Here is a 14,518-nt window from a genome sequence, read left to right as displayed (position 1 = left end):
CCATAATCTTTTTGTTTTAAGCATCGTCACCAGCGAATACACATCTAGCGCAACTTATCGGACTTGAAAATCAAACGTTACGAAGGGAATTCGCTTGTTATCAATTCCTTATGGACGGACAGAAAGGCAGTCGTCTACATGAGCCTTAAAGACGTTTCTCTGAAAATCTACCTTTTCAGTGTTAGTACGTCCTCATCAACATTAACCATTAAAGGCCATTTAATGTTCTCCGAACCCCGTCTCCGCAGACAAGCCTGACTATGTCACGGTAACGAAGAGGGAAATGTCCGTCCTCTTTCCTAGTCTCTTTGTACTCTACATGAATTGCTTCATTTATAGTCTCGAAGTCTGCTATAGATGATTCAATTTTTCGTACTACATCACTTGAAATAAAACAAGCACAATGAGATAACGGGTCTAAGGGTGCAAGCAGGGCTGTTGAGCATTCAACAGCGTTCAACCTGCCGGTTGATATCCTATACCTGTCCTGTTATCCCGCGAACTTTGGTTTTGCCGAAGCCATGATGCATGACAGTTGGTACACTCACACCGCAGTAAGATGATGTTTGACTATGCACATCATAAACCACTATGTTACAAAATCAACCCTCCTTAGTAACTAGCTCAGTGCAGGAGATCTGCCCACGGGTCGCCAATATGAAGAACGACAACAGAGACTAGCACTGTTCCTTTTGCGCCAATGCTTCTCCAAATACTTGAGGCTCCAGTTATCGGTTTCTCCGGGGTTAGCATCAACGTACTGGCGTTTCGCAAGGTTGGGAAGATTAGTGCTGATACTGTTCCTATGCCTTAGGTCAGCCGGGGGACAGCTCCTGCGTCCTTATCCATGGCGGTGTGCCTGGAAGGTACTTTCTGTGGAAAGCCAGCCATGAAGTGAGGACACGTTGAACGCCTGGAACTGGCGCGAGTAGCAGATCAGGCACGCTGAGTTTGTTTGATAAACCTGTGCAAGATACTTTCTGTGGAATGTTCGCAGTGATCTGAGGACCCACAACTAGTGGTACAGGAACTTGGTCAGGTGATCCTACTTTATTTGATAACAGACAAAACGAGCGCACTTGTCATACAGCAAGTTGCAATTGCAGTATTTATCAAGGGTGTTCGAACAGGTTTGTGAAGTTAGCTTGGTCTACTTGCTATCCATTGTGTTGCGTTCGAAGAAGCCGGGACCTGAGCCGAAGCCTTCACTTTGGAGTACGGTTGCAGTCACGTAACCTGATGTAAGTACAAGACATGATGAGCAACCATACTTACATTCAACCCTTCAGATAGTCCAGTAGATGAGACAGACATACAACGTAATAATCGACGGCAGGCAACAGCACATCCGTAAGATCGGAACCATCAGACCATCTCTAGTAGGCAAACGGACCATACAAGGCTGTCCTCCTAACATACACACGTATTGCAAAACCTATAATGCAATGAAAACATCAGCCGCTCCCACCGGTGATGGCAGGTAAGCTGCTTACTTCCATTTTTCTGCGTGCCATCCGACACTGCTGTTTTACGTTCCCATCATTTTGGCATCCGCAGAGCGTTGCATCTGAACATGAAGGAATGCCCTTTGGGGAAGGCGTCAACCCAATCACTGGCCTGCCTCGGGCCCTCAGTTATCTTTGTTTCTGGTTATGATTTGGGGTGCAAACAACCTGCTGTGCAGAGGGGCGCCAATCCCGCACTGGCGTTGCCCAAAACACATCGGGGCTAGCCGAAACAGGCGGTAGTACGTCCATGATCACAGCCTTACTCATTAAACTTTAGCGATGGTGTCTAACCCAAGACCAGGAATATATGATCAACCAAGCCGCCGACCTCATCTTTGGTACGATAGATGCGCTTGAGAGGTCAACGCAGGTAAGTTCACCAGATGCGAAATATGGCGTGGAATAGAATGTTTCGTCGAAGTCAGCGGAGATACGAATGTTCGGTCACCGTGAAGTGAGCCCCTGGTTGACGCTGGACATAGCCAGGTGTGCACATTGAGCGACGAAAAATTGACCTAGATGAACGGTTGAGTCTCCAAAGAAATTTGGGTACGGCTCGGGTACCGGAAAGGGCAAGGAGGACGGTGCGAGGGCAAGAACCAGAAAATGAACCGCCATAAAGTCCAAGGCCCTGAAGCCTAGGTATGCGAGTGACTCCTTCGCATAGCATGAGCACGTCTGCTGTGACGTCGGCCTTCATCGGCCCTTGGACTAGAGTACTTAACCTCATCAAGGACGCGACACAGCGCAACTGGGCAATCCGTATATTAACTTGATCGCCAATGCACTTGAAGACACAGAGCGGATAGTTATAAATAAACACACTGTCTGTCAATACCAGGTCCATGTGATATACAAAGTTCTGAACCATGTGCCACGACCATATTAGAAAATTGCTCTGATCAAACCACCACCGATGGCAGCACCTGTAAGGACATGTTAATCGACTTGCATTCCTCCATGATAGACTCCTTACCAGCACCAAACCCAGCGCCTCCTGCGGCTGAATGGGCCATCTGAGTAACCAAACCTGTATCAACCAATGACCCTGGTTTAAGGCGAAAGAACATACCGTGTTACCGTACTTTCCGTATTTACTCTTCTTTTCTGCCTGACCAGATGCTTCCTGCAGACCAACAGAGTTGACGCCTACACCCGCGGCGGGGGGCTTATCAGTCCCATGCAGAGCGGCGCCAAATGCCCTGTACGGTTTCTTTGTTGTCGTCGCAACTGCTTGGGGAATGGTAGAAGCATCCACGCTCTCGACATGATTAGACGGGAATAGAGCCTCCCGACCACGTGCGCGACCAAGCCACCAATCTTCGTTCTTCTCCGAGACGACTTCGATGAGTTCGCCAGCAGCGAACGAGAGATCATTTGGTTCCTGGTGGCAAAAGTAAATACTGCACACTGGATACTGGGTGGCGGAAAACTTACTGCCCCGTTCTCGTTGTATGCCCAGATAGCTTTCGCGAGTCTAGGTTGCTTGGAGGAAATAGGCGATATCGGGGGTGTTTGCATAGGTGGAGACGGGATTGCTCTCCCTCTAGGCATGTCTGTCGGAGGCGGGATAGCTCTAGTCATAACTGCTGGATCGATAACATTAAAGTTGGTGGTCACAACCGACTGGCCTGCGCCGCCGGGCAGGCGTGATATTATTTCACGCATGCTGTCGGCGTCTTCAGCAGACATGTAGTTCTGAGACTCCAGGAAGGAGATATTGAGCTGCAATTGCATCGCGACATGGGCGAGCAGTACGGCGGACTGAGCATCGTGTGGGACTGCCATTATGTTTCGTTGAAAGAGAGATAGTGGTAGTTCTGATGGAAGGGGTGAGTGTGTGACTGGCTGTGTATTTGACATTGGGCGTGCATGTGATGCAGGCACGTAGTACGCGCACGGTTCAGGACGCCAGCGAACAATTCAACTGCAAAGATGTCTACTTAGACTTCTGGTAGATGATTACATGATAACCTGGCTCACAACCTCAGCTACTTGGTCGTTTGAAGCGACGACTACTACCGGGTCCGTGACAACAAAGTCATTAGAAGGGCACGTGACTCAGTCAGTCTTTCTTAAATCGCCCATTGAAGCACTCCTCTTTCCTGTATTCCCATTTATCCAGGCCAAGTAGAATTTTGTGAACGTATCCGAGCGAGCAAAAGGATTTCTGATTAGCTTTCCATGTCAAATATCTCACAAATTCAGCCTACAGTCCCTCCTCCCGTTCAAACAACGTCATCTGAGCCGGGGGAGAAGGATGCCGATGTGCGCTCATCTTTCAGTTGTTACATTGCATTCTTTAACTGTTCATCATTTAGTTTCTCGTTCTTCGACAACTGAATAAGCGCGCTCGTGTTCGCCTTTCCCAAGAACCCATAAACCTTTCGCCCATCCCAGGCAGGGCCTCCTTATTCGCGGTCGCAAACTCTCGAGGATGGTTTGCAGCAGTGGGCCGAGATTCCAATTCTGGGACAAGTATGTATCAATACCACACGCCTCGCAATCATTGCTGATTTGCGTATTTATAGTCCTTGTGCTGTCGCCACTCAGCGATCTTCGCTCAGCATTTTCTACCGCCAACGATACGGATGACCGACCGTGTCAACCTCAAAGGAAAGTTTCCTTGGGTGCTGCCACTCCAAATATTGTTGTATTTGCATCCAATGACTCCAGACTCGTCGTTGGGCTTGCTGAGGGGTCGATTATGGTTTACGCCACAGAACACCTATTCTCCCCTGGAGACAGTCCCGTCAATCCTATTTACTCACTTCCTGCTGTGCCTTCAGCTTTCGTCGTTTCAATATGTCCGAACACGGGAGATCTTCCAGAACTTGTGGCTATCTTACGGGACTCCCAAGCTGGCTCAAACGGATTAGCAGTAGAGCTTCTCGACGTCCAAAAGCTTACAACCGTGGGAGGTTGGGTAGCAGGGAATTTACCAAATACCATTCCCGCATCAAGTACGTGTCTTCTTTCGATGTCATGTTGATATTTTGACCATTATACAGTATCCTGGTCTCCCAAGGGCAAGCAGCTTGCGCTGGGTATGAGAAGTGGTTCCATCGTCACATATGCACCCACTTCTACCTCCGTCCCAAAGTCCAGCATTCCAAGCCCACCTTCAGCATCTAATGCCTGCGTCATATCAACGACTTGGCTATCTGCCTCGTCTTTCCATGCGATCTACGCACAGCTGCCTCTCAACCCAGAAGTCGAACAAACTCACTTCCACGTCTCTCTTGATGGCAAAACTAATTCCGCGCAAGACTTGAAATTCTCCTCTCCATATTATCCTTCGCCTGGGTTGCGGCCACCTGGTGCATTCATCGTATGTTTGCGTGGGTGGGACCCCGCAAAAATATTGTTATTTATGGGAGACAGTACTTCGTCAGACATTGGGGTGGTTGGATGTGTAGAAGAGAATTGGTCGAATCTGTCGCTTGAGGAAACGTCGACGCCAAGCCTCCCGTTAGACAAGGACATGAACGACACCGTCCTCGTCGGTCTCGAGCTTGATCTAACTAGCACTGAGCCGTTCCACCACACAAGCGCGTCTGGGGAGGGTGTCCAGTTACCACCTTCACCTATCATGTATGCGTACGCATCAGACGGGACATTAGCAGGTTGGCATGTCCTCAACAGCAAGGGAACACCTTACCCGGGCATGGTAACCCAGTCCTCTGGAGCGATGATGGAGAGTGCTCAGACACTGTCAGCTGTGCCAACCGCGATAATGCGGGAGCCGTCCAACGACATGCACGCGTCTCCTATTGAACCCACTCCACCCTCTGCCAGCGCGTCAACTTTCGCCCAGACAGCCTCTGATTTTGGCCAGTCGTCTGCGTTCGGGAAACAGCCTTCATTTGGACAATCATCGTTTGGACAGCAACTGGGATCTCCCTTTGGTCAGACATCAACAACCAATGCTTTCGGCCAGCAAACTACATCTGCGTTTGGACAGTCGTCACCAACTTCAGCATTTACTCAGCCCTCTTTCGGTCAGTCATCATTTGGCCAGTCATCATTCGGACAACCCGCACCTACATTTGGGTCCGCTGCTCCATCAGCCTCGCTATTTGCTCAAGCTGGGAAGTCTGCTTTCGACACCACGCCTACTTCAGGAGGGTTTGGGGCATTTAGCACTATTGGACCCTCGAAGTTCGGACAGACAGAGTTCGGGTTTGGAGGAGCACAACCTATTGCGCCTTCGCAGAGTGCACCAACATCAGCACCTGCAGAAGATAGTATGGCTGCAGATGATACACCCGGCTTTGGTGGGCTCTCACTCGGTGGCGGTAACCCTGCTCCTCAGAGTGCTGATTCAAGGCCCTCCATTTTTGGGAGCGCAGCTACATCTCAATCTTCTCCTACAAGTGATTCAGCCGGAGGCGGACTTATCAAGCCTGCAACCGGCTTCGGAGCTCTCGGTAATGGAGGCCAGCAAAAGAGTCCATTTAGTGCGTTCGGTGGTGCACCAACTACATCGGCATTCGGAGGCAGTGCCCCAGCAACTACCTCGGCGTTTGGATCTGCTACTACACCTACTTCTGCATTCGGGAAGACCGGATTTGGAGTCACATCTGACTCTAGCTTTGGGAAGAGTACATTTGGACAGTCTGGGTTCGGACAATCCAGCTTTGGACCGTCGACTTTCGGCAAACCGGCCTTCGGATCAGCCACAAATGCTGCACAAACGCCAGCACCTACTTCCGGAGGCTTTGCCGCATTTGCAACAGGTGCCCCAAATGCTTTCGGAGCTATCACTTCCAATACAGGTGCTCAGAAGCCTGTATGGGGTAGTGCAACCAATGCTGCAAAACCCGATGCACCAACGCCTACCCAGGGAATTAACGTTCCACGTGAAACATCTGTGCCGCGCGACGAAAGCCGGTCTCCTTCCCCTGTCACGCAGAGAGGTGAAGAGATCGAGTCTGGATTCAAGAGCTCTGCGCCAGCTCCAACTATAGGTGCCTTCAGTCATTTGAAGTCATCTCCATCTTCATTCTCGATGAAACCCTCCTCTGGATTCGGACTGGGAGAACTACCGAAAGACTCTCCGTTTTACAAGCCGGCGCCAGCACAGCCACCTGTCTCTGCGTTTGCTCTGGCGGCAAGTACCCCTTCGACACCGCCAAAACCTACTACCGGGGCTCCTGCCTTCGGCCAGTCGTCGATGCCTGGCGCTGTAACGAAAAGTCCCTTTGGGACCATGACGCCCAGTCCCCCGGCTCCTACATTTGGTGCGTCATCCATGCCAGGAGGAGCGTTCAAGAGCCCATCCAGCCCACTTCAATCAGCTTTCTCGACACCTTCAACGGGCGGTTTTAGTGCTTTTGCATCAGGCGGAGGTGGAGGTTTCAGCGCATTTACGGGTGCACCAAAGTCATTTGGCGAGCTGCTGAAGAGCACTGGTGACGAGGCCAAGGAACGCCCGAAGACGGAATCTGTCAATGTATTTTCCGTACGCAATGCCGAGCCTGAGACGCCTGCTAAAGAGGTTACGAATGTCAAGGTAGAAGAGCCGCTCACGCCTACTACGCCGGTTGCAAAGGTGGAAGCTGTCAAGGAAGAGGAAACGCCAATTAGGACAACTACTCCGCCGCTTCCCGTGGTCGAGGAGAAAGCGCAGGAGGCGAAAGGCATTGACAAGGCATTGCCTCACGAACCTTCCTTGGAATCTATCTCTTCTTCGACAGCCTCATCCTTCGTTGATGTTTCTGCTGAAGATGCTGCTGAGGATGATGCGGACTCGACTGTTGAAGAATCTGATGAGGATGGGGAGCTCGAGGACGACACGAAGTCATTTATTTCTGATGAAGAATCGGAAGAGTCGGAAGAGTCTGAAGAATCTGAAGTGCCAGACGAACATGACGAGCACGACGAGCCGGAAGAGGAACGGGAGGAAGAACGGGAAGAAGAACAGGAGGAGCTTGAGGAAGAGTGGGAAGACCAGGAAAAACAGCCGGAAGAGCATAAGGAAGAGAAAAAAGAAGGCGATATACACCAGGAGGAGCCGGAAGTGCAGACGCAAGAAGAGGAGCCTGAGCCAACAGTGGTTCCTTCTTCCATCCCATCGCCTGCTGCCAGGTCTCGATCGACTACCCCAAAAGCGGAGTTACCGACTATTACATTGTCAACTTCGCCTTCCCCTCCGCCTCGAAAGATATCTCCAGTTAGGGACCAGAGTACAACACCACCTGGATCTCCCGTACCTGAGGCTCAACACACTATACCTCCCGTGGTTTCGCCTCTTCCAAAGCCTCCTGCCTCCTCCCCATTCGCTATAACTCCCAGGACGACGGGTACTCGACCGGTCAAAAGCTCACCTCTTGCAAATGCCCCCCTCACTGGAGACGTGGAAGCTCCCATTTTCTCACCCCAAGCGAAATCAGCACCTCCGACTATGGTACCGCATCCTGCCTCACCGAGGCCGCAATTCGGCTCATGGGTACCCCCAGTGAAGCAAGACGCAGAATCTGATTCTTCTCGGCCCAAAACACCCCCAGTTCTGTTCGGCAAGAGTGCGAGCGCGCCAGCCATCACGGCGCTGCCTATACCACCAGCGTTTACACTACCACCAAAGCCCGTGTTGACTACCACACTACCTGCACCGCCTAGCATCTTCGGCGCTCCCGCTACTGCACCGTCCACTATCGGTGCCCCAGCTATTGCACCACCTAGCATCTTCGGCGCTGTAGCTCCAACTCAATCTCGGACTCCAACCCCACCAGTCTTTACACCCCCTCCAGTGGGTTTCTTTGGTTTTTCAAAGCCGAGCGAGAGTCCCAGTCCTGCGTCTCCCAGTATCTTCGGCACGCCAGTCAAGACACCGGAAGCGCCTCCTGCTCTTACTCCTCCGCCTCCTGGCGTTTTCAGTAGTTTCAAGCCACCTGGGGCTGTACCCGCTGTTCCCATCTCTCTGTCTCCAGGCCCGGTGCTACCTGCAATTCCCCCTCCTTCTATATCTCCACCAGCTCCGCCTATCGAACAAGGCATGCAGTCTGAGTGCTCGTTTATGGTCTCACGTCTAACTTGGGAACTCGACAACGTAAGTCTCTGATACACAGATTCAAACGGAAGGCTTACCCTTTGGTCAGCTAAAAACTATGGCAGCGCGTGCAACACAGCAAACAGCCGAACTCGGGTCAAAGAAAACACTAGGACAATCTCATGTAAAAGCAGACCTTGCAGATGCAACGAAATGGGCGCCTGGAGACATCAAGGAGTATGGTCGCGTGATGACTGAAGTCCAGGGCGACATCAAAGAGATAAAGGAGCAACGGAAGCTTCTTAAACAATCGCTCAAGGAGCTTGAGAGTAGTATGCTGAAAGGTCAGTCGTTCGTGCTGAGATTGCGATCATCAGTGTCTAATGCATGGTATACAGCGGGAACGAGAAAGGAGGAAATTATTCGATTTACTCGAGCTCAGACGGACAGTGAATTTGCGAAGATGCTCAAGATCAGAACCCTTGGACCGGAATATCTGGAAACTCAGTCGCAACTACGGAGGGATATAAGGGTACAGTTCTCTCTGATTGACAGGATAATATGCTGATTTCGTGGACAGACAATGAGGGACCGTGTGCAAAAGCTCGAGGACCATCTGCAATCCTCTAAAAAGAAGCTTGCTGAGCTAAAGGCAGGCAAACCAAGCTTAAAGTTCGTTGTCCCATCCTACAACCCCCGTCAACGTCTCATATTTTGGTTACAGGGCACCGTCTTTGGATACCGTGAACCGCACCTTCCGCAACATTGATATCTCAATCACGCAACAAGGCGGGGATGTTGCCAAGCTCCAGCAGCGAATGAGCAAGTTGGACATATCCTCTAATGGCCTTGGTTCACGAGACAAACGCTTAGAATCAAGTGTTAAGAAGCCATCGGCCGTGATTCCCCATGTAGCGGTTACCACGGCTGCTGCATTGAATGCCGAACGCTCTGCGCAGAAGTTAAACGGGCTCTGCTGGCGGTAAGGAAGGAGCCCTTGCTTAACAACAAGGCAGCATCCAAACCCGCGCCTACGTCATTCCTGACGCCAAGCAGAGCAGCAGTGAAGCAAGAGCCCAATACACCTACTCCTCTTGGTTTCATTTCCCTTCCTAGCAGCGCCTTGCCTGCGTTCAACACCCCTACATTTACGAAAGGCGGATGGTCGCCAGAAACGTCCATCAATTATGACGATTCTACGTCTTACATAGCTTCCTCTTCGCGTCGCCCACAGCGAACACCAAGACATGGGTCTTCAGCTAAATCGGCGGCCATGCTGAAGTCGGAGAGTCTTGAAGCTTCTCCAACGCCCGCACCAAAAGCCCCCGCTGCTGTATTTGACTGGGGACCATTACCAATTGTCGCACCAAAAAACAACATTGTCTGCTGATGTTCGGCCCAAGGGTTTCAAGTCGTAAATAAAGACTGATATGATTTGTTGATTCAAATAGTCATGTACTGGATGTCTCGATTATGCGTCGATCCTTCGTTGGTGAAATATATACTTTTGTTCTTGCTGTGTGTTTAAGATCCAGAATCAACGTCCAGATCAATGTCCTCCATCGCCTTCGCTTTCAACATCTTCGCCAGCGCCGTTGACGCCATTCTTGCCTGGATGATATGGATCATCGATGATCGACTCCAAATGCTCGAGAGCCGCCTGCGTGAGGTGTCTAGTACGGTGCATAACGACTGTTGTTGACGAAATCACTGCGCACCCGGCCAACCTCACTAAGCTCTTCGCCTTCTTCGCCCGTAAACGTCTCAAAGGCGCTCTCGTCCATAAATGTTTCGTCCAAGTCGTCATCATCTGAAACATTTGGATCTGGGTGGAGGGAAGCACAGAGGGACATTGCCTCAAATATCGGCTCCACTGATCAGATAACTACTATCAGCATGTGTGACGCATGTCAATCTCAGAAAACTTACGAGAAGCAGGGTTTGACGGGATGATGCTCAGCTCTCGCATGTCGGAGGGCTTCATCATTTTCAGGTGACTCAGTTGCTCCAGGTTCTCCAGCGAGCTCGTCTAGTTGACAATATATCGATGGTCCAGATTCTGGACGCGCAATTGCGTGAAGGGTGATGGCAGGGTACGGGACCTGAAATCCAACCCCGGTCGATGACATGAAAACAAGGGCGCTGTGAGGGGCAGAATATCAGAATGAAACGATGATTGGCTATTGATCAATATAACTACCTCTCGATCACGAATAATGTTCCATTTGCGCAATCTTGTTCGGTGAATGTATGGAGGGGAGGATCAAGCACAACGCGTACATTGTCCTCCTTGTGGCGCAGCACGGGAGGGATGTCATTGAACGATTGAGGAGTCGATCCTACGATATTTCTGTGCTCCTCAGAGGAGACATATTGTGGGACAGTTGAGATCAACGTCGTGGAGACCATCGTGTGTGCCAGTAGATCCGATTCACCAGCTTGAATCTTGATAGGCTTGTGAAAACTCGGGGATTGCCGCTTATGATCTTATTTATAGGTCCTGCCGCAACCCTAGACCACGCTCCTTCTTCATGCACCCTCTCTGAGGTCCCTTTTGGTCGCTGGACCATTGAACGTTGAACCATGACAGCTAACACTATTGGTCAGACTGCGAGCTCAGGTGTCATTATATCGGCGGCCCTCAAAGCGTATGGAAAGCCAACAGGAGTGCATGAAATCGTAAGTTGTATCTTTTACTTGATCGTACAATACCAGCTCGCTCTTGACACATCGAAATGTTCTTTAGCAAAAGGGCGATTGATGGGTGTCATTGACCAGCAAAAATCCAGTGCTGGTCAGGGTGAGCAAGAGGGGGAAGAGCAGACGGGAGCCTGAGCCAACAGTGGTTCCTTTCCGTCCAGGCGCCTGCTGCGATGTCTCGAGCAACCACTTGTAATGGTCGATCGATACATAGCACCAGAACACCTGGATCTCTGGTACTTGAGTCTCAACGTGCTACCTCCTTGCCACCTCCGCCTAAATCATTCTCGACGCCGAGCAGGGCAGCAGTGTAAACGAGCCTGATGCACCTACTCCTGTCACTTTCACCCTCCTTCCTAGTAGTGCTTTGCCTGCGTCATCACCCCCACTCCAGTCCCTCTCTCCGATGCGCAGTACTTGACCTTCGAACAGATGCTTCTGTACATAGTTAATTGTACACGGCTCTCGAGAAAGTGCGGAATCGTCATGACATTTGGACGTTTTTTCCATGTCGTTCACTCTTTACTACTACAGACTCGGAAGATAAGAAATGAATGCTTCAGGCGATCAGACCGCTTGTTATGTTTGTAACAATATCCAACTGGTCCCATCATTCTAGCCCATACTCAAGCAATTCTTCCGTTCAACGCGTGTCCTCCTCCTGGCCAGATCTTGATGGGCTTTGGCGCACCATCTGTATGGTCCAGCCTCATGTTATCGTGCTCGTTCCACCCCCACTCCCGAATTTCTATGTCCGACGAGTCAGAGGGAGAGATCGCTGCCATCACACGTTCGCTACCACAAGCAAAGGATCTCAGTGAAGGCAATTTGCCATCGTGGGATAAGGTAAATTCGACAGGATCGACAATGACCCCGTTCTCCCCGACTTGCGACTGCCGACCTAGTTGACCATGGGCATTACTTCCCGTCGATAGAAGGGTATTTTCATCGTTGTCTCTGAGAAGGAATGTCCTGTATGTGCACCCAACCTATCGAATATGCCCTCAAGAATCCATCCTATGAAGTTGTCCTTCTTCAAGTTGTTAGATCCAAAGGCTGTTGTCCGCCCTGATTGGTGGCAGACGACGGTGTGTTGGAGGGCGATATGAGGGCGGTCACAGTTCACGATCTTCGTGTCTCCTAGTTGGCCATGTCTGGCAAAACTCCAGCCAATGAGCGTATGCTCATTATTAAGAACGGCTCGCACATGAAGTACGACATGACAAGGTCCTGCAACAAGAGACTTGACAACAAGCTCACTAAGATTGATAGAGCGTCCCTCGATAGTGGGGTGATCAAATGAAATGATTGCTGGAGTTGCCGTAGTTTGTTTTGTGCCCACGTCGAGTGCCCCAGAGTCATTCGAACTCGTCAGACGACCACGTCTGGTCGGGAAGGCAATTTCGAAACCGAGATATGATGTCTCCCCAGCGGCAGTGATAAGACAACGGGTATATCCTTGGGAAGCATAATTGATCGACGTGAATTCTGTCAACTGTCAGGACTAGCTGCCCTTTGCATCCGTCTCCACACACCCAAAGCTCCCTTCGGTCGTCACCAAACTCCAACAATGCGAGTGTGGTTTGCTCCAGTAGCAAGCTGCAAGATCCCGAGCGTATTGAGAGGAAGCGTGCCCTCTATGCAGCTTATGGGGTACTTTTTAAAAGTATGTGAATCGTGATCAGAACCATTAGCTAGCTGATCACGAGCGTTGGAGCCAGCAGCTGGGAGACGTAGGTAGGGTTCAAGAATGGGCACGATGTAAGACTTGATCGCGATCACTAAAAGGAACTGTCAACTGATGATCAATCTAAATCAATTCCGTCGTGCACGTATATGGATATACCAGTCCTTTACCAGACTCCTGCAGGTATATCAAATGTTGTGGATGTCGAATACAAATGACTTGAGGTAAGTGCCACATGCGCGCGCGACATATGTGAGAAGCAAAAGAAATACATGGCACAAGTGAGAAAATCAGGCGCTCGAATAACCAGATGCAAGTCAGGTAAATTCATAGTGGGAGAAAAGGAGCTCGATTGGGGAGTCGGAGATTGTCAGTTTTCCAAAGGGTTACCACACATCGGCGTATAGGTGGCTGGACGTTTGGATCAGCCCTCTTCCCACTAACGTAGGAGTCGGGGATTGTTCAAGTTTAGCCTGAAGGTATATTTCATTGGAGACGCGTACATGAACTTGAGAAGTTCAAACCCCGCTTCATGAACCGCGGTTGCGCGCCCGGAGACACAGATGGGCCCCTGCCCCAGACTGGCGGTAACTATGACTTTCACAATCTGCCCCATCTGTGACGGGACTAAGATGGACGCGGGCCACGGTGGTCGCTGATCAAACGAAGATTTGAATATTCAACTTTATGTAAACTTCATCAATCACCTGCTCTTTACGTATGATAAAGTGCTTGTCGGAAATTCCTAATTTTGGTTGGCATATCTTAAAATAGCGTGCAAGGTCCCAATTTGTCAGTGGCATTGCGGTCCGGTTGCAAGGGATCCCGAAAATTATGGAAGCTGCTTGCAAGCGATACAGACATTCTTCCAAGACGGTCCCAAGACCATTCCAACGCAAGGTCACGATTTTGAAAACAACTGAAAACACCCCTCATTGGAAGGTCATTGCAAGTCACATGATATCATTCCAAGCATTTCGAGGACTTGTAAGGACGGTCTGATTCTTTTAAGGTAGCGATTTGAATTACAAGTTGTACAAATTACTAAATACCGATTTTCTGATGTTTCGTACCTTCTACTGGGGCATTGCACCAGGTCAAAACCTTCAAAAGCGGCTCTAAATCCTGCAGAAGAATCACGTCAAGTACAATAAATGTGAATAGATAGACAAGCTCACCTCTAATAGACCGACATGAGACACAGGGCATTCACGGCGAGAGTGATATGCACCGTTTCAGCGTCAAGTACATAAACGGAATCGGTACCGGCTATTGATAGGACTCCCCAGTCAGCCTGGTGCCGTTTGTTTGAGGAAATGGGAGTGGCAGTGGCGGAGGATGTAGATGAGAGACATCTGATGGTGAATAGTGATTCATTGCTTTGTCGATGGGCCAATGAGGCAAGCTATCAATATGCATAATGTCAGTACTAAGCTTGGCTGAAGAGTTCAACAATTCAAACGCACCTCAATGTCAGGTTCAGATGTCATGCTGATTGTTGGGTGGCTAGGGTGTCGCTACCACTGAGGAGTTTTATTAAATTGGAGAGAAGCTAGAGAGATTCTGGAGATGGAATTCTAAGACAAACGAGAGATGATTGTGGTTGAAGCGAAGTGTTGCAAGCCTAAGCGA

At 50.1% G+C, this 14,518-nt stretch overlaps 4 protein-coding genes across 4 annotated transcripts; 1 reads left to right on the top strand and 3 right to left on the bottom strand.

The window, feature by feature from the left end:
* Positions 1-2,393: 2,393 nt before the first annotated feature.
* Positions 2,394-3,296, bottom strand: DFJ58DRAFT_653051 (SH3-domain-containing protein; the record flags this gene model as incomplete). The annotated part of the gene is made up of 4 exons (XM_041381716.1): positions 2,394-2,434; positions 2,485-2,524; positions 2,581-2,892; positions 2,946-3,296. 4 exons carry the CDS (start codon positions 3,294-3,296, stop codon positions 2,394-2,396), a joined length of 744 nt encoding a protein of 247 aa, XP_041249003.1.
* A 5,209-nt stretch (positions 3,297-8,505) lies between these two features.
* Positions 8,506-9,485, top strand: DFJ58DRAFT_652794 (uncharacterized protein; the record flags this gene model as incomplete). The annotated part of the gene is made up of 5 exons (XM_041381706.1): positions 8,506-8,559; positions 8,609-8,843; positions 8,898-9,031; positions 9,080-9,171; positions 9,224-9,485. 5 exons carry the CDS (start codon positions 8,506-8,508, stop codon positions 9,483-9,485), a joined length of 777 nt encoding a protein of 258 aa, XP_041249002.1.
* A 418-nt stretch (positions 9,486-9,903) lies between these two features.
* Positions 9,904-10,935, bottom strand: DFJ58DRAFT_764234 (regulator of volume decrease after cellular swelling-domain-containing protein). Its single transcript, XM_041388667.1, has 4 exons — positions 10,700-10,935; positions 10,446-10,641; positions 10,218-10,367; positions 9,904-10,159 (listed from the first exon to the last, which is right to left on the bottom strand). Exons 1-4 carry the CDS (start codon positions 10,906-10,908, stop codon positions 10,049-10,051), a joined length of 666 nt encoding a protein of 221 aa, XP_041249001.1. The 5' UTR covers positions 10,909-10,935; the 3' UTR covers positions 9,904-10,048.
* An 890-nt stretch (positions 10,936-11,825) lies between these two features.
* DFJ58DRAFT_837428 (uncharacterized protein) lies at positions 11,826-14,376 on the bottom strand (the record flags this gene model as incomplete). Its single annotated transcript, XM_041392373.1, has 11 exons — positions 11,826-12,156; positions 12,189-12,429; positions 12,460-12,694; positions 12,735-12,798; positions 12,857-12,980; positions 13,331-13,359; positions 13,390-13,541; positions 13,594-13,805; positions 13,960-14,011; positions 14,118-14,291; positions 14,353-14,376. The coding sequence occupies 11 exons, from the start codon at positions 14,374-14,376 to the stop codon at positions 11,826-11,828; spliced, it is 1,638 nt and encodes a 545-aa protein (XP_041249000.1).
* Positions 14,377-14,518: the final 142 nt, after the last annotated feature.

This window comes from Suillus subalutaceus (assembly GCF_016647625.1).
Source record: "Suillus subalutaceus strain FC151 chromosome Unknown DFJ58scaffold_10, whole genome shotgun sequence".
Lineage (NCBI taxonomy): Eukaryota > Fungi > Basidiomycota > Agaricomycetes > Boletales > Suillaceae > Suillus > Suillus subalutaceus.
Note: the sequence above shows the minus strand (reverse complement) of the source record. Positions and strands in the feature narration are given on the sequence as shown.

Excerpts from the sequence above, each read along its gene's own strand:
- DFJ58DRAFT_764234 (XM_041388667.1), bottom strand. The coding sequence starts at position 10,908 with ATGGTCTCCACGACGTTGATCTCAACTGTCCCACAATATGTCTCCTCT. Across the intron at positions 10,642-10,699 it reads ACATTATTCGTGATCGAGAG|CGCCCTTGTTTTCATGTCAT; the intron begins GTAGTTATATTG and ends TGCCCCTCACAG. Across the intron at positions 10,160-10,217 it reads AGCTTAGTGAGGTTGGCCGG|GCGGCTCTCGAGCATTTGGA; the intron begins GTGCGCAGTGAT and ends CACCTCACGCAG.